This window comes from Asterias amurensis, chromosome 12 (genome assembly GCF_032118995.1).
Source record: "Asterias amurensis chromosome 12, ASM3211899v1".
NCBI lineage: Eukaryota > Metazoa > Echinodermata > Asteroidea > Forcipulatida > Asteriidae > Asterias > Asterias amurensis.
The window spans coordinates 15,475,347-15,499,558 of NC_092659.1; the positions used below are offsets into that span (position 1 = coordinate 15,475,347).

General features: G+C 42.1%; 1 protein-coding gene across 3 annotated transcripts in view; it reads right to left on the bottom strand.

Moving 5' to 3' along the window:
* The window catches only part of LOC139945580 (uncharacterized), a 29,522-nt gene extending 6,770 nt beyond the window's left edge, over window positions 1-22,752 (bottom strand). For 2 of the 3 annotated variants that reach the window (XM_071942978.1, XM_071942977.1), the window contains exons 1-13: window positions 22,296-22,752; window positions 18,549-19,798; window positions 17,601-17,654; window positions 16,763-17,011; window positions 15,682-15,846; window positions 14,637-14,915; window positions 13,670-13,834; window positions 12,679-12,800; window positions 12,207-12,423; window positions 11,458-11,579; window positions 10,822-10,995; window positions 10,241-10,450; window positions 525-7,851 (exon numbers count right to left, since the gene is read on the bottom strand). In XM_071942978.1, the coding sequence (XP_071799079.1) occupies window positions 525-7,851; window positions 10,241-10,450; window positions 10,822-10,995; window positions 11,458-11,579; window positions 12,207-12,423; window positions 12,679-12,800; window positions 13,670-13,834; window positions 14,637-14,915; window positions 15,682-15,846; window positions 16,763-17,011; window positions 17,601-17,654; window positions 18,549-19,752 (10,288 nt within the window). In that variant the 5' untranslated portion in view covers window positions 19,753-19,798; window positions 22,296-22,752. The remainder of the gene's footprint in view (window positions 1-524; window positions 7,852-10,240; window positions 10,451-10,821; window positions 10,996-11,457; window positions 11,580-12,206; window positions 12,424-12,678; window positions 12,801-13,669; window positions 13,835-14,636; window positions 14,916-15,681; window positions 15,847-16,762; window positions 17,012-17,600; window positions 17,655-18,548; window positions 19,799-22,295) is intronic. The other variant, XM_071942979.1, reaches the window with a different exon arrangement.
* Between the last annotated feature and the right edge of the window lie 1,460 nt (window positions 22,753-24,212).

Sequence of the window (24,212 nt, forward strand, 5' to 3'; positions counted from 1 at the left end):
GTAGCATTAATCTACCCCTACCCTAAACCTTGTGTGTACTTAAACCTGTATTCTTCCTTAATCCATAAAATTACAATGAGTTGCGGTCAGATTGGTGTAGACTATGGTGTCTAGCCTCGCCTTTTACTTGGACCCTGGTTCGTATCCCACCAGGGTACTGTGTTGATTGGGTTTTTAGTCCCTATGTGCATGACTTGACTGCGTGGGTTTTCCCTGGAATAATTCTCTGGGGTTTTCCTTTTACATCTTTTAAAAACCTAAATTTCTTCATTGTCTTTTCTCTTGGCTTAAGAGCGTTAAGAATAAATTTTCCACACCAAATTATTTGTGGACCGTGTACAGTTTTTATCTTCCAGTATGAGGGGCATCATTACCTGTAAAACATGTCCAGTTATTTTGGTTCAACTTGGCTAATCATACTGGGTGAATTCGAATGACTGTTAATAAGTGATGGTTAAAATACACAAGAAAATGGAGCTTCATCGGGTAACAATATTACAATATAGCATCTTTTTGGTCCTCACCTTGTGTTGCAGCATCTCGCTCTTCTCCACCTTGTGTTGGTTTGTTTTGTTCATCTTCATCTTTTTCATCAACTTGTTCCATGGCATCTTGCTCTTTTTCTTCATCACCGTTTGCACCTTCATCCTCCTCCCCCTCATCAACACCATCGTCATCTTCATCGTCATCTTCCTTGACATCTCCGTCAACATTTGGGTCTTCGTTCTCAGCTTTCTCTGTCTTATCCTCTTTGTTGTCCCCATCTTTAATCTTGACTGCATCTCCTCCTCCTGTCTTCATGTCCTCCTGGGCTGCTTCAACTGCCTCCTTGAACTGCTGGGCCAACTTTTCCGTTCTGAATCTCACAGCCAACTGTTCCATATGGACTTCATCCTCAGATGCATCCATTGCCATCCAGGCCAAAGATTTTGTCGATCCAGCCATCGACTGCAACTTCAGATCCGGAGTGACAAAGTGATTGGCACAGACCTTCAAGACTTGCTCTCTTCGCATGACAATGCGATATTTTTTGGTGTCTGGGTTGGACAGGACTTTGATGTCCCCGATACCACGCTCTTTCCATTGAGTCGACTCCTTGTTGTAGCGGAACAGCTTGGCTCGATGACTGAATCTTACCTCCTCGCCTTCTTCGCCGGTTCTCACCTCCATACATTCTGGCAGCTCAATGAAGGGGTCACCATCTTCAGGAGATTTTGGCTTGACCGTTGATTTCTCAGGAGCTTCTTGTTGAGTTTTGCTGACATCCATGCGGAAGGAGAATAGAGATCCCTTTGTTTTGGCCATGTCAGCAAAGTTAAAACCCATGGATTTTTCCTCACTATGCATGGACAATGCTGGAGGTGCACTGCTCTTGGGAGTTTGTGATGAAAGGCTTACTGCTCCAAAAGCAGATCCTGTATGAATCTGGCTCTTGGAAGGGGCAGCTATGGGAGGGGCAGCTGTGGCATGGGCAGCTGTGGAAGGGACAGCTGTGGAGGGGGTAGCTGTGGTAGGGGCAGCTGTGGAAGGGGCTGCTGCAACAGGTTCAGTCTTAGGGGATGTTAGGTTCATTGTGCCGACTGTAAAGCCATCATTGGGCGATTTTGACTGCACAACTGGTTGATTGGGCTGATCACCGGCTGCAACAAGATCATACTTCTGGAATCCACTTCCGAAGGTGAATTTGCTGGTAGGAGTTGCAACTTGTTTCTCTGTAGGAGCCATCAATACGGTATCAGATGATGTCGATGGTCCTCCAAACACAAAGCCTATTCCCTCCTTGGTCGGTGGGACCTCTTTTTGTTGGTCTTTTGGTTTAACTGGGGTCAGCGGTTGGGGCTGGCTCTTGGAGGGAGCTGCTGTTGAAGGGGCGGCTGTGGAAGAGACAGCTGTGGAAGGGGTAGCTGTGGTAGGGGCAGCTGTGGAATGGGCTGCTGCAACAGGTTCAGTCTTAGGGGATGTTAGGTTCATTGTGCCGACTGTAAAGCCATCACTGGGCGATTTTGACTGCACAACTGGTTGATTGGGCTGATCACCGGCTGCAACAAGATCATACTTCTGGAATCCACTTCCGAAGGTGAATTTGCTGGTAGGAGTTGCGTCTTGTTTCTCTTTAGGAGCCATCAATACGGTATCAGATGATGTCGATGGTCCTCCAAACACAAAGCCTATTCCCTCCTTGGTCGGTGGGACCTCTTTTTGTTGGTCTTTTGGTTTAACTGGGGTCAGCGGTTGGGGCTGGCTCTTGGAGGGTGCTGCTGTTGAAGGGGCGGCTGTGGAAGAGACAGCTGTGGAAGGGGTAGCTGTGGTAGGGGCAGCTGTGGAATGGGCTGCTGCAACAGGTTCAGTCTTAGGGGATGTTAGGTTCATTGTGCCGACTGTAAAGCCATCACTGGGCGATTTTGACTGCACAACTGGTTGATTGGGCTGATCACCGGCTGCAACAAGATCATACTTCTGGAATCCACTTCCGAAGGTGAATTTGCTGGTAGGAGTTGCGTCTTGTTTCTCTTTAGGAGCCATCAATACGGTATCAGATGATGTCGATGGTCCTCCAAACACAAAGCCTATTCCCTCCTCAGTCGGTGGGACCTCTTTTTGTTGGTCTTTTGGTTTAACTGGGGTCAGCGGTTGGGGCTGGCTCTTGGAGGGAGCTGCTGTTGAAGGGGCGGCTGTGGAAGAGACAGCTGTGGAAGGGGTAGCTGTGGTAGGGGCAGCTGTGGAAGGGTCTGCTGCAACAGGTTCACTCTTAGGGGGCGTTATGTTCGTTGCGCAGAATGTAAAGCCACCACTAGGTAATTTTGACTGCACAACTGGTTGATTGGGCTGATCGCCATCTGCACCAAGATCATTCTTCTGGAATCCACTTCCGAAGGTGAATTTGCTGGTAGGAGTTGCAACTTGTTTCTCTGTAGGAGCCATCAATACGGTATCAGATGATGTCGATGGTCCTCCAAACACAAAGCCTATTCCCTCCTTGGTCGGTGGGACCTCTTTTTGTTGGTCTTTTGGTTTAACTGGGGTCAGCGGTTGGGGCTGGCTCTTGGAGGGAGCTGCTGTTGAAGGGGCGGCTGTGGAAGAGACAGCTGTGGAAGGGGTAGCTGTGGTAGGGGCAGCTGTGGAATGGGCTGCTGCAACAGGTTCAGTCTTAGGGGATGTTAGGTTCATTGTGCCGACTGTAAAGCCATCACTGGGCGATTTTGACTGCACAACTGGTTGATTGGGCTGATCACCGGCTGCAACAAGATCATACTTCTGGAATCCACTTCCGAAGGTGAATTTGCTGGTAGGAGTTGCGTCTTGTTTCTCTTTAGGAGCCATCAATACGGTATCAGATGATGTCGATGGTCCTCCAAACACAAAGCCTATTCCCTCCTTGGTCGGTGGGACCTCTTTTTGTTGGTCTTTTGGTTTAACTGGGGTCAGCGGTTGGGGCTGGCTCTTGGAGGGTGCTGCTGTTGAAGGGGCGGCTGTGGAAGAGACAGCTGTGGAAGGGGTAGCTGTGGTAGGGGCAGCTGTGGAATGGGCTGCTGCAACAGGTTCAGTCTTAGGGGATGTTAGGTTCATTGTGCCGACTGTAAAGCCATCACTGGGCGATTTTGACTGCACAACTGGTTGATTGGGCTGATCACCGGCTGCAACAAGATCATACTTCTGGAATCCACTTCCGAAGGTGAATTTGCTGGTAGGAGTTGCGTCTTGTTTCTCTTTAGGAGCCATCAATACGGTATCAGATGATGTCGATGGTCCTCCAAACACAAAGCCTATTCCCTCCTCAGTCGGTGGGACCTCTTTTTGTTGGTCTTTTGGTTTAACTGGGGTCAGCGGTTGGGGCTGGCTCTTGGAGGGAGCTGCTGTTGAAGGGGCGGCTGTGGAAGAGACAGCTGTGGAAGGGGTAGCTGTGGTAGGGGCAGCTGTGGAAGGGTCTGCTGCAACAGGTTCACTCTTAGGGGGCGTTATGTTCGTTGCACAGAATGTAAAGCCACCACTAGGTAATTTTGACTGCACAACTGGTTGATTGGGCTGATCGCCATCTGCACCAAGATCATTCTTCTGGAATCCACTTCCGAAGGTGAATTTGCTGGTAGGAGTTGCAACTTGTTTCTCTGTAGGAGCCATCAATACGGTATCAGATGATGTCGATGGTCCTCCAAACACAAAGCCTATTCCCTCCTCGGTCGGTGGGACCTCTTTTTGTTGGTCTTTTGGTTTAACTGGGGTCAGCGGTTGGGGCTGGCTCTTGGAGGGTGCTGCTGTTGAAGGGGCGGCTGTGGAAGAGACAGCTGTGGAAAGGGTAGCTGTGGTAGGGGCAGCTGTGGAATGGGCTGCTGCAACAGGTTCAGTCTTAGGGGATGTTAGGTTCATTGTGCCGACTGTAAAGCCATCACTGGGCGATTTTGACTGCACAACTGGTTGATTGGGCTGATCACCGGCTGCAACAAGATCATACTTCTGGAATCCACTTCCGAAGGTGAATTTGCTGGTAGGAGTTGCGTCTTGTTTCTCTTTAGGAGCCATCAATACGGTATCAGATGATGTCGATGGTCCTCCAAACACAAAGCCTATTCCCTCCTCAGTCGGTGGGACCTCTTTTTGTTGGTCTTTTGGTTTAACTGGGGTCAGCGGTTGGGGCTGGCTCTTGGAGGGAGCTGCTGTTGAAGGGGCGGCTGTGGAAGAGACAGCTGTGGAAGGGGTAGCTGTGGTAGGGGCAGCTGTGGAAGGGTCTGCTGCAACAGGTTCACTCTTAGGGGGCGTTATGTTCGTTGCGCAGAATGTAAAGCCACCACTAGGTAATTTTGACTGCACAACTGGTTGATTGGGCTGATCGCCATCTGCACCAAGATCATTCTTCTGGAATCCACTTCCGAAGGTGAATTTGCTGGTAGGAGTTGCAACTTGTTTCTCTGTAGGAGCCATCAATACGGTATCAGATGATGTCGATGGTCCTCCAAACACAAAGCCTATTCCCTCCTTGGTCGGTGGGACCTCTTTTTGTTGGTCTTTTGGTTTAACTGGGGTCAGCGGTTGGGGCTGGCTCTTGGAGGGAGCTGCTGTTGAAGGGGCGGCTGTGGAAGAGACAGCTGTGGAAGGGGTAGCTGTGGTAGGGGCAGCTGTGGAATGGGCTGCTGCAACAGGTTCAGTCTTAGGGGATGTTAGGTTCATTGTGCCGACTGTAAAGCCATCACTGGGCGATTTTGACTGCACAACTGGTTGATTGGGCTGATCACCGGCTGCAACAAGATCATACTTCTGGAATCCACTTCCGAAGGTGAATTTGCTGGTAGGAGTTGCGTCTTGTTTCTCTTTAGGAGCCATCAATACGGTATCAGATGATGTCGATGGTCCTCCAAACACAAAGCCTATTCCCTCCTTGGTCGGTGGGACCTCTTTTTGTTGGTCTTTTGGTTTAACTGGGGTCAGCGGTTGGGGCTGGCTCTTGGAGGGTGCTGCTGTTGAAGGGGCGGCTGTGGAAGAGACAGCTGTGGAAGGGGTAGCTGTGGTAGGGGCAGCTGTGGAATGGGCTGCTGCAACAGGTTCAGTCTTAGGGGATGTTAGGTTCATTGTGCCGACTGTAAAGCCATCACTGGGCGATTTTGACTGCACAACTGGTTGATTGGGCTGATCACCGGCTGCAACAAGATCATACTTCTGGAATCCACTTCCGAAGGTGAATTTGCTGGTAGGAGTTGCGTCTTGTTTCTCTTTAGGAGCCATCAATACGGTATCAGATGATGTCGATGGTCCTCCAAACACAAAGCCTATTCCCTCCTCAGTCGGTGGGACCTCTTTTTGTTGGTCTTTTGGTTTAACTGGGGTCAGCGGTTGGGGCTGGCTCTTGGAGGGAGCTGCTGTTGAAGGGGCGGCTGTGGAAGAGACAGCTGTGGAAGGGGTAGCTGTGGTAGGGGCAGCTGTGGAAGGGTCTGCTGCAACAGGTTCACTCTTAGGGGGCGTTATGTTCGTTGCACAGAATGTAAAGCCACCACTAGGTAATTTTGACTGCACAACTGGTTGATTGGGCTGATCGCCATCTGCACCAAGATCATTCTTCTGGAATCCACTTCCGAAGGTGAATTTGCTGGTAGGAGTTGCAACTTGTTTCTCTGTAGGAGCCATCAATACGGTATCAGATGATGTCGATGGTCCTCCAAACACAAAGCCTATTCCCTCCTTGGTCGGTGGGACCTCTTTTTGTTGGTCTTTTGGTTTAACTGGGGTCAGCGGTTGGGGCTGGCTCTTGGAGGGAGCTGCTGTTGAAGGGGCGGCTGTGGAAGAGACAGCTGTGGAAGGGGTAGCTGTGGTAGGGGCAGCTGTGGAATGGGCTGCTGCAACAGGTTCAGTCTTAGGGGATGTTAGGTTCATTGTGCCGACTGTAAAGCCATCACTGGGCGATTTTGACTGCACAACTGGTTGATTGGGCTGATCACCGGCTGCAACAAGATCATACTTCTGGAATCCACTTCCGAAGGTGAATTTGCTGGTAGGAGTTGCGTCTTGTTTCTCTTTAGGAGCCATCAATACGGTATCAGATGATGTCGATGGTCCTCCAAACACAAAGCCTATTCCCTCCTCGGTCGGTGGGACCTCTTTTTGTTGGTCTTTTGGTTTAACTGGGGTCAGCGGTTGGGGCTGGCTCTTGGAGGGTGCTGCTGTTGAAGGGGCGGCTGTGGAAGAGACAGCTGTGGAAGGGGTAGCTGTGGTAGGGGCAGCTGTGGAATGGGCTGCTGCAACAGGTTCAGTCTTAGGGGATGTTAGGTTCATTGTGCCGACTGTAAAGCCATCACTGGGCGATTTTGACTGCACAACTGGTTGATTGGGCTGATCACCGGCTGCAACAAGATCATACTTCTGGAATCCACTTCCGAAGGTGAATTTGCTGGTAGGAGTTGCGTCTTGTTTCTCTTTAGGAGCCATCAATACGGTATCAGATGATGTCGATGGTCCTCCAAACACAAAGCCTATTCCCTCCTCAGTCGGTGGGACCTCTTTTTGTTGGTCTTTTGGTTTAACTGGGGTCAGCGGTTGGGGCTGGCTCTTGGAGGGAGCTGCTGTTGAAGGGGCGGCTGTGGAAGAGACAGCTGTGGAAGGGGTAGCTGTGGTAGGGGCAGCTGTGGAAGGGTCTGCTGCAACAGGTTCACTCTTAGGGGGCGTTATGTTCGTTGCGCAGAATGTAAAGCCACCACTAGGTAATTTTGACTGCACAACTGGTTGATTGGGCTGATCGCCATCTGCACCAAGATCATTCTTCTGGAATTCACTTCCGAAGGTGAAGTTGCTGGTAGGAGTTGCGACTTGTTTCTCTTTAGGAGCCATGGTATCAGATGATGTCGATGGTCCTCCACCAAATAGTCCAGTATCTGAGGGGTTTTTCGAGAAAGTGCTCGGTTGCCCAAAGGACCTGAATCCATTGCTTTTGGGAGTTTGTGCTGAAAGGTCACCTGCTGCACCAAACGCAAAGCCTGTTCCCTTTTTGGTCGGAGGGACCTCTTTTTGTTGGTCTTTTGGCTTATCTGAGGGTGTTTTCAAGAAAGTGCTCAGTTGCCCAAAGGCCCCGAATTCAGCGGGTTTGCTACTTCTGTCTGAAGTCTGCATCCCAGCCAATGAGAAACCCCTAACAGAGCCAAATTTAAACTTGTTCCCTGAACTAGGCAAGGACTCTTTTTGTTGTGATGCTCCAGCAAGTTTTGACAAGGTGCTCAACTGCTGAGTACCCGAGGGAGTTAATGCAACAGGTTTCGGTGCTTTGCATGAGATGCAGGTCATCGCTGTCTCCTTATTGTGCAACCAGCAACCACCGCATTGCCATGAGCCTGCCTTGGGTTGATACTTGGCAATCAGCTCTTCTATGGTTTGCTATGAGAGAGAAAACAAAAATATCTTAATAAGGGAATAACAGTGCGAGTACCCGGTCTTCACTGCGTGGTAATGACCGGGTTGGTGGCTGGCGCTGTTAACGGATCGAGCCGGAGGCGAGGTTCGTTAACAGCGCCAGCCAACAACCAAGGTCATTACCACGCAGTGAAGACCGGGTACGAACACTGTTATTCCCATTAATAAATACCTTTTTAAGCGAATTAAACGGCTAAAATTGTCCAAATTTTGTGACTTTTCTCTTGGCGGTACTTCCAGACATGTTCAGAGGCCATATTTGAGCTTTCGATGGTTCCCATCTCTTTCGTGCATTAATCACATTACTGATCTTTGAGACCAGTGACTCTTTTAAATAATGATCTGTTCAGCGCCTTCACTGGGGTCAAAGGAGGCAAATGATTGGACGAATAGCTGTTCCTTGTGCATTAAAACGCGCACATGAGCTCGGCGTCAGTTTATATGCGCGCACATGTTACACGCGCGCACTTACAATTGATACATTTTCAGCGCGCGTACGCGTAAGTGCGCTAAGTTAACGAAACTTACAGGGATATAAATAAGCGTGCGATACAGTGCAACGCGCAAGGTTTACACAATGTATGCTGATTTAGTGGCCACTTATTCGCTATTTTCCAAAGCCGGTCTTGATACCACCGTTAACACTCCCACACGTGACCGGGTTTTGACCAACAGAGACTTGAAACCGTCCAAGGTATTTATTAATATCTATTCTGAGTCACAAAACAAATAGATTTGCCCAAAGGACACACAACTTAAAGGCTTAATACTTGCACTGTCTGAAGTTCCTTCTTGTTTGACTCCAATTTGTCTATGAGTTCTCATAAGGCATAAAAAAACACTTTTTATTGCGCTCTTGGCAAAAAAATCGGGAGGGTCGGTCACTAGGTTTTTTTTTCGGAGAAAAAACATACACACATATTTTAGGACAATCTTATCCCCAAATGTTGGCCCTAAATAATACTTTTTCCAATCACAGCGTGCGGACTGTTTATGCACTTTGCATGCAGTGGGTATTTCCCTGGTGTGAGCGACAGAATTGTGCACATCGTGTGCATGCGTGCATGTTGATACATTTAGCATATGAACCATGTGGCTGTGTGCATCGTGTTCAAAAATAATATTTCAGCTTCGAATAAAGGGTTTATTTTCGTTTATTGGGCGTTACAAGTATACAATAGTTAAAAAAAAAAAAATCAAAAAACGCCGTAAAAAAAACAAAAAAAAAAACGCGACCGTGGATTTCTGATTTTCTTTGTCAGACGGAAAAGGGCAATAAAAAAGTTTTTTTATGCCTTGCTAAAGTCTGTACTACTAGTTTTTACCATCTCACTAATATAAAGCGCATAAGTAAATATTTATCTCACAACTTTCTTATTATCTTAATTCATGCCTTCATCACATAGCCGTCTTGTTTATTGTAACAGCTTTTTTTATGGTCTCCCACTTGTTCAACTGGCAAAATTACAAAGAGTTCAGAACGCTGCTGCAAGGCTTGTTGGAAATACAAACAGATTTTGTCATATAACCCCCATCCTGAAGGAACTGCATTGGCTGCCAATTAAATTACGCATTCATTTTAAATTGTTATTGCTTGTTTTTAAATGTATTTATTGTTTAGCTCCTGACTATGTGTGCGATCTTCTCACTGTCAAAAGTCAGCATAGATATAGCCTGCGGTCAACAGGTGAAATAATTCTAGAGTATCCTAAGGGTAGGACGCTGCATTCTTTGGGTGATCGCGCCTTTGTGTCGGCTGCTCCAAAGTTGTGGAATGCACTACCGCCTTGTTTACGGGGAGGTATTTCGCTGGGGTCCTTCAAGGCCAAACTTAAGACTCACTTATTTAGGGAGGCTTTTTACGATGTGTGATCACTTATATATTGTGTGGGTGCAGTTTTTATGATCTTTGTGCAATTTGCTTCTGTATGTTTTGAAGTCTGTTTGTAACTGTTTGTTGTAATTCTTACTGATTGTTTTTTGCTGTAACTTTTTAATGGATTTTTGTTATTTGCTGTAACTTTGTAATGGATTGCTGTAACTTTTTAATGGATTTTTGATTAATTACGCTTATGTTTGTTTTCGTATAAATTAATTTTCATAGTTTTCATAATTTTAATTTGTTTACTGGAATTGTGTTTAATTGTTATGCGCTCTCAAACAGGCTGGTCCTGGTAAGAGCGCAATAATAAGTGCAATAAATTATTACTATTATTTAGTTCCTGGACAGGCCACTGACTGATTTTGCCGTAATGTTTGGGCAAGTTTTGACGTGCTTAAATTTAACTGCTGTGTCTCTGGAGGGAGTTGCAGCACCAGGTTTTTGCTGGAGAGAAAATAAAAATGCCTCTACCTCTCTCTTCCTCTTGGCCCGGAGCTCTTCAAACCTTTGTTTGAACTCAACAGCCAGCTCCGGAGTCTTGAACTTGATGGCAAACTGCTCATGGCATGGTTCATCCTCAGAGTAATCCAGCGCATGCCACACCCAGGTACGATCAGAGGACTTCAGGGATTCAAGCTTGATGTCGTCTGTGATGCGATGATTTGCGCACTCTTTCAGAACCTACACAGGTAGAAAATATTACTCTTTAAAGACAGAGAGTATTTGAGTTTGTATATAAGAAGAAAAAAGTCCCAAATCTTCAGTTGCACATTAATCAAGCACGGACAAGGAGATCTAGATACTTCTTTCCTTTGGTCAACTCAAAGATAATGATAACAATAGTAGGAGGTATATGGTATTTGAAGCATTGCATGGTGAGGTATCAATAAATATTTGGTTTGAGGTAATACCATGTGTGTGACTACTTGACAGGTAGAATATGTTCTTTTGAGAATTTGCCTTGCTTTTATTCTACTACTGCAGAGTAAATCTTTTGAAGAACAGTAGCAGGGTTAACTATATATAAACCCTCAAGGAGAACCCAGTCTGACCTTTTCCGGTCTCATCAGCAGTCTCAATCCTCCATTGTCTTTATGTCGCATCAATTTGACCTCTCCTATACCTCGTTCCTTCCAGACATTCAGCTCTTTAGCGTAGCGGTACAGACGGGCTCGCTGCTTGTACATAATCTCTTCATCTTCCTCACCAGTCGTTGTATCAACTAGCTGAATAGAAGCAGAGTAAAAGTGATTATGTTGACAGACGGGCAGATAAAAAAGATGCAATCGTCATTAAAATAAGTTAAGACCATGGACTACTCAAACACACACTTCAATGACTCAGTCACCAGAACTTAATATTGATACCATGCTTGACCATGGCCAAGATATTATCAGTTATCACTCAAGCGCGAGTGGAATACGAAAAAAATTGGTTATGGGACGCAGACGCGCTTTATTTTTGGTATTTCCACGAGCGCGCGTGTGATAACAGATTTATCTTCAAGCAAACTTGGCGCGTGAACACACAAGACGCAGATAGTGATATTAGCCGTGCAATATAGGTTTTTATCACCACTCCATTCTGCGAATCTGATTGGAGGATTAGTGCGTACTTGAAGATAAAAATTATTATAAGCATAGCATTTTGCAAACCATGTAGGGCCTTAATAAGACTGGAAAATGTACCTTGGGTATAATGGGATCATAGTTGGGGTCTTGTTTCTTGTCTCCCCCAGCGTAATTATCACCTCCACTTCCAAAAAGTTGAGCACCAGCCTTGGCAAAGGCAAATCCTTTTGCTCCTGAGACTAGAGTGCCAAAAACGAAACAAAACAAATTAAAAGATTTTCTGTTCTACTACTCAATAAGTCTAATTGTTCAATTAATAACCATACAAATTAGCTAGCTAACCTGTTTGTAATAAGACATTTTATCAATAGTTAAGAATTCTAAATTCTAAATTCTGCCAATGAATGTGGCATTTAGACACTGTAAAGATTTTTTCCCTCTTTTTTCAAGCTAAACCTTGTATACTTCCTTGAAATGGAATCAATAAAACCGGAAATGGAAAAATAAATAAATAAACAATAATGGTGTGTTGCCCTGCTGTGATTAATCTCAATCTTAGCACTTGGAGAACATTTCTTTTGCTTTAGACATATAGCAAGTTTCACAAAGAACAAAAGGCTTTACAGGGAACCCAAAGATATCGCTTGGACAATGCTTACAAACACACCCAGCACACACATTTTGTGAATCCCATTATAGTTGATGCCTATTCTTTGTTCTCCAAAAGGACCCATTGTTAGGACTTGGTGTTGTTGAGAAGGTGCTCAGTGACCCAAAGGACCCGAATCCAGTGGGTTTACTTGCACCGTCTGAAGTCTACAAGCCACCGAACGAGAAACCCCCACCGGAGCCAAATGTAAACTCACTCCCTGAACTAGGCAGAGAATCATTTTGTCGTGATGCTCCAGAAAGTTTTGGCAATGTGCTCAACTGCTGAGTAGCCAAGGGAGTTGCTGCACCAGGTTTTGGTGCTGTGCATGAGATGCAGGTCAACGCAGTCTCCTCGTTGTTCAACCAGCAACAATCGCATTGCCATGAGCCTGGCTTGGGTTGATACTTGGCAATCAGCTCTTCTGTGGTTGGCTATCAGAGAGAGAGAAAAGAAAATGTATTTATATCTCTTCTGAGTCACAGAACAAACAGATTTGCCCAAAGGACTCACAACTAAAAGGCTTATACTTGCATTGTCTGAAGTTCCTGGACAGGTCACTGCCTGATTTTGTTGAAATGTCTGGGCAAGTTTTGACCACGTGCTTTTGAAAACGGGCAATTATTAAAAGCATAGCATTTTGCAAATCATGTAGGGCCTTATTCCTTAATGAAGACTGGAAAATGTACCTTGGGTATAATGGGATCATAGTTGGAGTCTTGTTTCTTGTCTCCCCCAGCGTAATTATCACCTCCACTTCCAAAAAGTTGAGCACCAGCCTTGGCAAAGGCAAATCCTTTTGCTCCTGAGACTAGAGTGCCAAAAACGAAACAAAACAAATTAAAAGATTTTCTGTTCTACTACTCAATAAGTCTAATTGTTCAATTAATAACCATACAAATTAGCTAGCTAACCTGTTTGTAATAAGACATTTTATCAATAGTTAAGAATTCTAAATTCTAAATTCTGCCAATGAATGTGGACGTTTAGCCACTGTAAGAATTTTTCCCCTCTTTTTTCAAGCTAAACCTTGTATACTTCCTTGAAATGGAAAAATAAATAAATAAACAATAATGATGTGTTGCCCTGCTGTGATTAATCTCAATCTTAGCACTTGGAGAACAATTCTTTTGCTTTAGACATAGCAAGTTTCACAAAGAACAAAAGGCTTTACAACAGGGAACCCAAAGATATCGCTTGGACAATGCTTGCAAACACACCCAGCACACACATTTTGTGAATCCCATTATAGTTGATGCATATTCATTGTTCTCCAAAAGGACCCATTGTTTGGACTAAATTGTATTTAGCAACCTCCCTATTGGTTTTGTACACAAAAGTGAAGTAAGAAAGTCCTCGCTGTGTTTACAGTCGCACCAATTTTACTAAGGTTATCAATTTCAACGGGTAAACCTTGATCACACACAAGCTGGTACCAGTAATAAGCCTGCAACCGTGGACCTATTGTCCTTTTTGCAATAGGTCCCATTGGTTTTGTAACTGTTTTTCAATGGTGGGCCTTTCCGGATCCCGAACTGTGGACCTATATCCTCCCCAGTTTAAATGTATAAACATATGTGGCCCTTTGGCTTGCTGTTTCGGTGGGTCATAAACAAAAACTACATACATGAACAGGGCAGTTTACGCTTGAGAGGCCATTTTTTACTAATTTTGACTCACGTTTGATTCCTCGCTCAGCCAGATCTTCCTCCTCACATCCTCTGCAGCCGGGACAGGGCGGATCATCTTCATACAGGTAGAAGGTCGGAGGCAAGAGAAGTCGCTCTGCTCTGGCTCGCTGATCAGTGGTAGGAAGCTTCTCGGAGATGAAGATCACATCATCATCTGAGAAACCAAATCAAATGCAGTAATAATTGTTCCTTAATATCTTTAGACATGAAAACATTTGTCACATACTTGGATTACAGTTTCAAAAATTTAACTTCGTATGGTTGGTAATCACTCTTAAAGTCACTTAAAGACACTATTGGTAATTGTCAAAGACCAGTCTTCTCACTTGGTGTATCTCAACATATGCATATAACCTGTTAAAAATTTGAGCACAATTTGGTCGTCAAAGTTTCGAGATAACAATGAAAGAAAAAAAAACCTTGTCACACGAAGTTGTGTGCTTTCAGGTGCTTGATTTTGAGACCTCAAATTCTAAATATGAGGTCTCGAAATCAAATTCTTGGAAAATTACATCTTTTCTCGAAAACTATGTCACTTTAAGAGGAAGCCGTTTCTCAAAAAGTTTCATACTATCAACCTCTCCCCATTACTCGTTACCAAGTAAGGTTTTATGCTGATAATTTGTTTGAGTAATTGCCAATAGTGTCCACTGCCTTTAATCCCGGATGTAAAATAGTAACAGTATATATACCCAACAATTTTAAACTAAGACCGAGTAACGCTTTTCAGATAATGTATTCCTATTTGGGATAACTCTTCCTGCATGAGTATTTCACTCCTGATTTTCGACCAGATCTAAAAAATGCAACCAACTTTTGAAATGAAGTTGTCAGATGTAAGTTTGATTGTGTACATAGATATATTTATATAGAATAAAAACTAGCTAGTTACCGAACGAAGACAATTAACAGCGATCCCTGACTTTGAAAAGCATGGCTCAATAACGTTTACTTGCCTTCTTCTTTTTTGCTAGCGAAAACTGGTTGAGAAATATTCCCATGTCTTCTTGAGGACCTGATTTTCCGATGATGTTTCTTGGCCAATGTTGTTGTCTGACCAAAGCTAAATAACAACTGACTAGGTTTAGTGGAGGTAAACTTTGGAACTTCTGGAGGGGAGGTTATGAATGGTTTTGTTGTTGCAGAAACTGTAGCAGGCTTCGGGAGATATTTTGATGGCAAACGAGGTTGAACTGGAACCCTCGTCAATTTCTTAGTTGTTTCAGTTGAAGATACTATATACACAAGTACAAACAAAAAGTAAATTTGTCTAGGCGAACAATGGTAAAGTTTGACTGATGATTTTATGCCAAGTAGTCTCCCAGGAAAATATCCAAGACAATTCAATGAAGATACTGTTTAACTTCTCTCTGTGTGTCACTGTAGATCTCAAAATACAACTTTTGAATGGTTACACTTTGTTAAATACTGTGCACTACATAACTTTAGGACTCAACAAATGTTTTTGCATTAAAAGTCTATCTTGCATTTAGATGTACCCCGTCAATACCGAAAAAATATCGCTTGGACAATTATGCTTGCAAACACACCCAGCACACACATTTTGTGAATCCCATTATAGTTTAGGCCTTTTCTTTGTTCTCCGAATGGACCCATTGTTTGGACTTAAAACAAAAGTAAAAGAAAGTCCTCACTTTGTTTAACAGCCGCACCAATTTTACTAAGGTTATCAATTTCAACGGGTAAACCTTGATCACACACAAGCTTGTACCAGTAATAAGCCTGCAACCGTGGACCTATTGTCCTTTTTGTAAAAGGTCCCATTGGTTTTGTAACTGTTTTCCAATGGTGAGCCTTTCCGGATCCCGAACTGTGGACCTATCGTCCCCAGTTTAAATGTATACCTACTCACGTGGAATGACAAGCGAAAACCTATGTGGCCCTTTGGCTTGCTGTGCCGGTGGGTCATACAAAAAAACTTACACAGGGCACCCTGTACAGTTTACGCTTGAGAGGCCATTTTTAATAATTTTGACTCACATTTGATACCTCGCTCAGCCAGATCTTCCTCCTCACATCCTCTGCAGCCGGGACAGGGCGGATCATCTTCATACAGGTAGAAGGTCGGAGGCAAGAGAAGTCGCTCTGCTCTGGCTCGCTGATCAGCCGTAGGAAGCTTCTCGGAGATGAAGATCACATCATCATCTGAGAAACCAAATCAAATGCAGTAATAATTGTTCCTTAATATCTTTAGACATGAAAACATTTGTCACATACTTGGATTACAGTTTCAAAAATTTAACTTCGTATGGTTGGTAATCACTCTTAAAATCACTACCAATAAAAACCTTTTGAAGCCTATACAGCAGCTTTTGATAGTATTAAGCATTTTGAGAACATTTCACTTAAAGACATTGGACACTATTGGTAATTGTCAAAGACCAGTCTTCTCACTTGGTGTATCTCAACATATGCATATAACCTGTTAAAAATTTGAGCACAATTTGGTCGTCAAAGTTTCAAGATAATAATGAAAGAAAAAAAAACCTTGTCACACGAAGTTGTGTGCTTTCAGGTACTTGATTTTGAGACCTCAAATTCTAAATATGAGGTCTCAAAATCAAATTCGTGGAAAATTACATCTTTCTCGAAAACTATGTCACTTTAAGAGGAAGCCGTTTCTCAAAAAGTTTCATACTATCAACCTCTCCCCATTACTCGTTACCAAGTGAGGTTTTATGCTGATAATTTGTTTGAGTAATTACCAATAGTGTCCACTGCCTTTAATGCCGGATGTTAAATAGTAAAAGTTTTATTGCCCGACAATATTATTTTAAACTAAGACCGAGTAACGCTTTTCAGATAATGTATTCCTATTTGGGATAACTATTCCTGCATGGGTATTATCCCTCCTGCTTTTCGGCGAGATCTAAATGCAACCAACTTTTGAAATGAAGTTATCAGATGTAAGTTTTATTGTGTACATAGATATATTTATATAGAATAAAAACAATCGCCTTTGAGGTGACACTCTCTTGGTCCTGCTAGCTAGTCACCAAAGGAAAACAATTTACAGCGAACCCCTGACTTTGAAAAGCATGGCTCAATAACGTTTACTTGCCTTCTTCTTTTTTGCTAGCGAAAACTGGTTGAGAAATATTCCCATGATGTTTCTTGACCAATGTTGTTGTCTGACCAAAGCTAAATGACAACTGACTAGGTTTAGTGAAGGTAAACTTTGGAACTTCTGGAGGGGAGGTTGTGAATGATTTTGTCGTTGCAGAAACTGTAGGTTTCGGGAGATACTTTGATGGCAAACGAGGTTGAACTGGAACCCTCGTCAATTTCTTAGTTGTTTCAGCTGAAGATACTATACACAAGTACAAACAAAAAGCAAATTTGTCTAGGCAAACAATGGTAAAGTTTGACTGATGATTTTATGGTAAAATTCAATGAAGACACTGTTAACTTCTCACTGTGTGTCACTGTAGATCTCAAAATATAACTTTTGAATGGTTACACTTTGTTAAATACTGTACACTACATAACCCTAGGACTCAACAAATGTTTTTGCATTAAAAGTCTATCTTACATTTAGATGTACCCCGTCAATAACGATTTATGTGATCTGAAATCCCTAAGATTTTCTTGGGTTTATTTTTCTTGTTGAAATGTCTTTGGAGTGTCAGTGAAAAGGGCTTGAGTAACAGACCAATAATTTGTTTTGTTTTTCTGATAGAAAGCAGTACCACCACAATGTACATTTAGAAGTTATTTGATTTATATAGTTTATCAACATAATGGCTTTGACATTTTAATTTGTTTTTTAAAGCTGGTCTCTTACAAACAGTGGTATATATTATATAGGTTTTTATATATCTTGCTTTTGTTAATACTTTTTCAAACAAAGCTTAGATATGTTTTAAAAATCAACAGAAAACTCATTCATTAACACTTACCTTTAAATCCAACCCTTTGTTGCACTGAACCAAACAGTTCACCATGGACAAAGTCTATAAACAAGAAATACATAAGCAGCCACAATAAAACCCCTCATTTTCTTAGGTTTAAAACATATATTCTGATAAAAAGAAAACATTAACAACAACAAAATTATAGAATGATAATACCATTTCATCTTGTATTGTTTATATGTTTTCATTTTAAATTGTGTCTTTAAAGGCAGTGGACACTATTGGTAACTACTCAAAACAATTATTGGCATAAAACCTTCCTTGGTGACGAGTAATGGGGAGAGGTTGACGGTATGAAACATTGTGAGAAACGGCTCCCTCTGAAGTGCCATAGTTTGCGAGAAAGAAGTAATTTTCCACGAATTTGATTTCGAGACCTCAGATTTAGAACTTGAGGTCTCGAAATCAACCATCTAAACGCACACAACTTTGTGTGACAAAGGTTATTTTTCTTTCATTATTATCTCGCAACTTCGATGACCGATTGAGCTCATTAAATTTTCACAGGTTTGTTATTTTATGCATATGTTGAGATACACCAAATGTGAAGGCTAGTCTTTGACAATTACCAATAGTGTCCACTGCCTTTAAAGTATGTTATTTGTAAATGGAAATTCGCAATTTTGGATGTACCCATATACACCAATATGTTTCTTTGTTAGCACTGTATATTCAGTACTTTCCCGAGCTCTGTGAACAAAATCACAGGCACTTTACTCAGGTGGAATTTGAACCCACAACCCTTGTAACTTGTAACCATCACATCTTTGCTTTTTTATATATCTGATTCCCTTGTTTTTGCCTTTTTTTGTTTACATGATGGCGGTTATGAGTGATGTTTTTTCCCTGTTTAAAAGGCAATGGAATTTCAAATTATAGTTTATGTATCTCAACAGTCTTGACAAGAGTTGTATCAATTCTCAGTATACTTACCACTATAAGAGCGACCATTTGGATGCTTCAAACTGCCAATATGTCCGCTGTTTTCCCTGTTCAACCACCACCATGGTAATCCACTGTAGATTGCGTTAGGTCTGTTACTCATCAGATCTTTAAGATTGTTGTTGATGAGTGAAACTAAGCCAAGGAAATCCTGATCTGAAGCAGTGTCAGTGGCATCGATTGCCATTTCTAACGAATCACTCATGCGCTGCATTGCAGCCTTTAGATTCTTCTCACATTCTTGTAGAGTTTTCTTTTTCCTCTGTTGGATGTCTGCAATCTCCTTGAAGAGACGGGCTTTTTCCTCTTTAATATTCTTTCTGATTATTCTGACAGCTTCCCTAACTTGCTCCCTTAACCCCAATGACTGCCGTTCCAAATTTGCTCTGTCTGCAGCAATGGTCTCCAGGGTGGATCTGTAATCACCAAGTGCTTTCTGAAGACTTGTAATCATCTGTTTGGTTATGTTCCTCTTTGAGGATGCAGCTGATTCTATTTTAACAAACTTGTGCTGAGATGCTCCTCTCCACCCAGGAGAAATACTCCTCACACTCCTTAGATCAATTTCAGGACAGTCTTTGCAGACCACGTCATTACAAGTCTCACAGAAGAACCTGTGATCATTTGGACATTCCTCCGTTCTCTTTTCCCTTCGGAAGGTCTTAGTGACCTCTCCTAGACAAAGCTCGTCCAGCGAGGCAACCGTATGTTTTGAAAGAGCAGCAATGCGCCGATGTGCCGTCTTGCAGGTAAGACACATGTACATGCAACAATCAAGGCATCTCGACATGGCCCCTTTCTCAAGATCACACAAATCACAAGCCGGCTGACTGAACTCCTCAGTTAACAATTCCTCTTTTACCAGTGCATCCTCTAGTTGTCCGATAAGGTGAAAGTTGGTTTCCAAATTCTGGACACCACAACCGGGTGTTTTTGTTGTTTGTTTGCACAATGGGCATGTAATTGACCAACTACCACTCCAAACACAAAAAGACCCTTGATAAACCAAGCAGTTTTCACAAAAGTTATGCAAACACTGTAAGACTTTTGGGGTCTTAAGTCTCTTCTTGCAGATACCACATTCCATTTTGTTGCGGACTATGATGCCATCAGGTGGGTCAGAAATTTTGTCTGCCATTTTGCTAACAAAAGTCACAATTTCAGAGAGAGAGATTGGTTGTTGCCAGCTTGGCATATAACCCCATGGGAGCTTTGCCAAATGCTCTTGTTGGGAAGATCATCTAAACAAAATGAACAAACAAAAAGATCTCTGTTGTAGTTAAAAACCTAAAAGAGACTACACAAGCAATACAAATAACTTTCCTCAATTACAAAACCATCCATTGCTAATCGTTTTGTAAGAGTTTAGAGCGATCAAGAGATAAGCCTCATAGACAAAAACAATATCTAAATCCAAATAATATACAATTATACCTTCTTGTAATTCTCCCACCCAAAGCACTCAGTATTTTGTCTTGCAAGGTATGTGCAGCTACATTTTGAAGTATGAGATATAATCCTGTTGTAGCGCCATGAACTGGTTTACAAATTTCTGTGGCACAGTATGCTGCCGTATAAGAACCGAGAACACAGCTAAGTGAATCCCTTCTCTTTACGATAAGGGCACTGGGTTCTTTAACAAGTATTACATAAAGTAGGATTTGAAACTTTGCATGGTGGAAATACGAATATAGAAAGGTTTGCGGTAACACCATGTAATCTCTAATGAGTTGGGGTGAAAGAGTTAGAGTTGAAACCAACGGTTCTTTTCAGAACCACCCAAACTCGTTAGAGATAGTCATTACATGGTGTTACCGCAAACCTTTCTATAAGTATTACATAGCGCACGGGACCTTGCTTTTATTACACAGCGCACATGACCTATGGCTTTACAGCCCATCAAGAAGGACACAGCAACAATGGTTAAGTGTCTTGCTTTTAAGGACACAAGTGTCATGACCAGGACTCGAAACCACTGATTAGACATGAACAAGAACATCAAAGTGCGTGAACGTAGGGCTATTGCATATAGTCGATGTTTGCACTCCATAAATACAAGGTTCAATGTCAAATGGAAGTCTTGTCAGGTCATTTGATCATAACGTAGGGCTATTGCATGTTTCTCAAAGTCATCTCATTATTTGATCTGGGAATAGACAGTGTCATGATAAACAGTCACCATTGAGCTTAACAGTGCACCTCTGAACCATTAGCTTTGAAGGAGATTAATGCACTTGTGTTACATTTTTTTACTCTTTATTAAAGACACTGGACACTATTGGTAATTGTCAAAGACCAGTCTTCTCACTTGGTGTATCTCAACATGTATGCATAAAATAACAAACCTGTGAAAATTTAAGCTCAATTGGTCGTCGAGTTGCGAGATAATAATGAAAGAAAAAACACCCTTGTCACACGAAGTTGTGTGCGTTTAGATGGTTGACTTCGAGACCTCAAATTCAAATTCTGAGGTCTTGAAATCAAATTCTACGTCACTTCAGAGGGAGCCGTTTCTCACAATGTTTTATACTATCAACCTATCCCCATTACTCGTTACCAAGTAAGGTTTTATGCTAATAATTTTTTTGAGTAATTACCAATAGTGTCCACTGCCTTTAATTGTTTTTTTTTTTTTAGCTTTGTCACATAATTATATCCCCCCCTAAAAGAAAGGTTAATTACGTTAATACATACATACATACATAACTAAATATTTGTAAAGCGCCTTTACATCAAGATCAAAGCGCTGAAAAGACCAAAACCAATGGAACTTTGGGATTGTGGGAATGTTAAAAAGTTACAAAAAAAATTAAAAGAAACTGGGAAACTTATGAGCGAAAATGGATTGTGTGTTACTCAGAATCCAGCCCCAATTTTTTGTAACACCAACCGTTTTTCACTGCACCTAAAAAAATTAACTGAATTGTAAAGTGTTTGGGGGGGTTGAATGAACATTATTAAAAGAGAAAAAAACACACAATGCAAGACAACAAGTCCTTTAAAACTACAATACAAGTTCTATCCCGTAAGTCAAGATTCTCGAAAAACGTCACTAGCTCATGCTTCTAGAACTATGAGGTTTGTTCAGCTACCGTCTCTTGTCGAGTGAGACGGTTCTAGGGGTACACTAGCTCTTGGAGTCAACTTACAGATGGTATACTTCATTTGGTAAAAGTTTGATAGTGTTAGTGTTTACCTTGACCTTTCTGTGTGTGTTTCAGTTTAAAGCATTTGCCTACAATACAAAAAAAAACATCAAACCTAAGAGTTATACGATGCCTTGGATTGGACGACTTGGTCTTTGAAAAGCATTTGAAACCGTTTGTTATGAAATGCAATGGTTAGTAAGATGTGTTAAAGGTAGAATCGTATATGACTCAAAATTGCACGGTTTTCCTTTTTTGTCGCGAACTAGTTGCGATAAAGGAACTCTCCTGCCGTCGGCAGGAGGGTTACGTCATCGCAACTAGTCGCAAACTAACACGGTCGACCATTTTATGGTGTCAAAAATTTGACTCCACAAAATGTCTGACCCTGTTTCTTCGCAACATATGGAAAACCGTGCAATTCCGAGGTGTTTGTGTGGATCATTATAGTCTACTTTTAAATAAATAAGTAATAACCATTTGCATTTCTTAACAAATGGTTTCAAACGCTTTTCAAAGACCAACTTGACAGATCCATGGCAACGTGTTCCTTTAAGTATAAGTGTTAGTGTAAGTTTAAAGGAATACTCACAAAAATTAGCAGCCAGAAGTTCACACCGTACCCATACCGTTGCTTGAGCACTCGACTTGTTGCAGGACTGGAGGCCTGTATTTAAGGGGGGGGGGGGGGCATACAATTTACAAAAATAATCATTTCTTGGCATCACTTTATCATTATGCAACCCAAATCTTGCTGTAATGAGAGATTCTGTATTTGTGCCACGCACATGATGTAGCAAAATGTATGTACAGGGTGTTGACTACCACCTATACATGTACGCCTAGCTGTAGACAGTATCAATTTCTCTTGTGTGTTACAGTGTTGCGTGTATACAAAATGTGTGCAGGTTCAATGTTAAACGGGGGGATGTTGTTGTCGCACGTAATAGACGGTACCAACTCAAATAATAGTAGAAGTTCATGGAGGTGACTTGGACCTTGGACTTGACACGAAGAAACCTTTGGTATATTGATCAACTCGCCACGTATACACGACAACATCCACACATCACTGACATACAACTACAATGCGCACTGCTCAGCGGTTCCGCATTTCTCACAGCTGCCGTAAACGGGGAATCCCCAGGTGTGTGCAATAAAGTAGACTCGTCCATAGTCGCTTCCAAACTTCCAAAGGGGGGTTTAACCCATGATGGATTTTAGTTCATTATGCGAGCTGCACGTGTGCTTGTCGTCATTAATAGTAAATAGTAGTCTTTTGTTAGTCGTGGAAATACAGAACAGGGGCGTGTTCTGTATTACAGGGGCGTGTTCTGTATTTCCACGTCCCCTAAAGTAAAATTCCGCGATCCGCCCCATTCAAACAAATCGCCGCCAGTAGAGGGCAATATCATCCACGAACCGCTATCGCATCGTCTTGCAAACATGCTTGGAGGTGTGCTGTTATGGAATCGGTACGGCTTAGTCCGAACTGTTCTCATAACTTTCAGAGCAGAGCAGCTGCACTTTTGGTATTTTCTCAAATTAATTGTAAGCATGAAAACATTTGGTAACGAGCAATGGATTTGCTCCTTTGGACACTCTTTCTACGAGAATGGTTTATTAGTTTATTTTTTTACCTTATTGTGTTGTCAGATTATCACAAGAACAGTTATAACAACTGTTGTTAGAACTATTATTATCAGAACTGTTATAAAAATTATTATCAGAACTGTTTTAATAACTTGTTAATAAGGACTGTTACAAGAACCGATATCAGAGCTGTTATTTTAACTGTATAATGAGAACTGGTTTCAAAACTGCTATCAGAACTGTCGTCAAAACTGTTGTCAGAACTGTCCCATTGCTTTGGAAAGTTTATGAACTATTATAAAAACTGTTCGAGCTCTTTATCAGAACTGACGTTATCAGAACTGTTGTCAAAACTGTTGTCAGAATTGTTGTCAGAACTATTATTAGAACGATTAGAGAACTGTTATCAGAACTGTTATCAGAACTGTTGTTAGAACTGTTATCAGAACTGTTATCAGAACTGACGTATATCAGAACTGGTGTCATAACTGTTGTCAGAACTGTTATTAGAACTGCTGTAGAACTGTTATCAGAACTGTTATCAGAGAACTGTTATCAGAGAACTGTTATTAGAACTGTTGTCAGAACTGTTATTAGAACTGTTATTAGAACTGTTTTTAGAACTGTTGTCAGAACTGTTATCAGAACTGTTATTAGAACTGTTATTAGAACTGTTATTAGAACTGTTATTAGAACTGTTATTAGAACTGTTATTAGAACTGTTATTAGAACTGTTATTAGAACTGTTATTAGAACTGTTATTAGAACTGTTATCAGAACTGTTATTAGAACTGTTGTCAGAACTGTTATCAGAACTGTTATTAGAACTGTTATTAGAACTGTTATTAGAACTGTTATTAGAACTGTTATCAGAACTGTTGTTAGAACTGTTATTGGAATTGTTGTCAGAACTGTT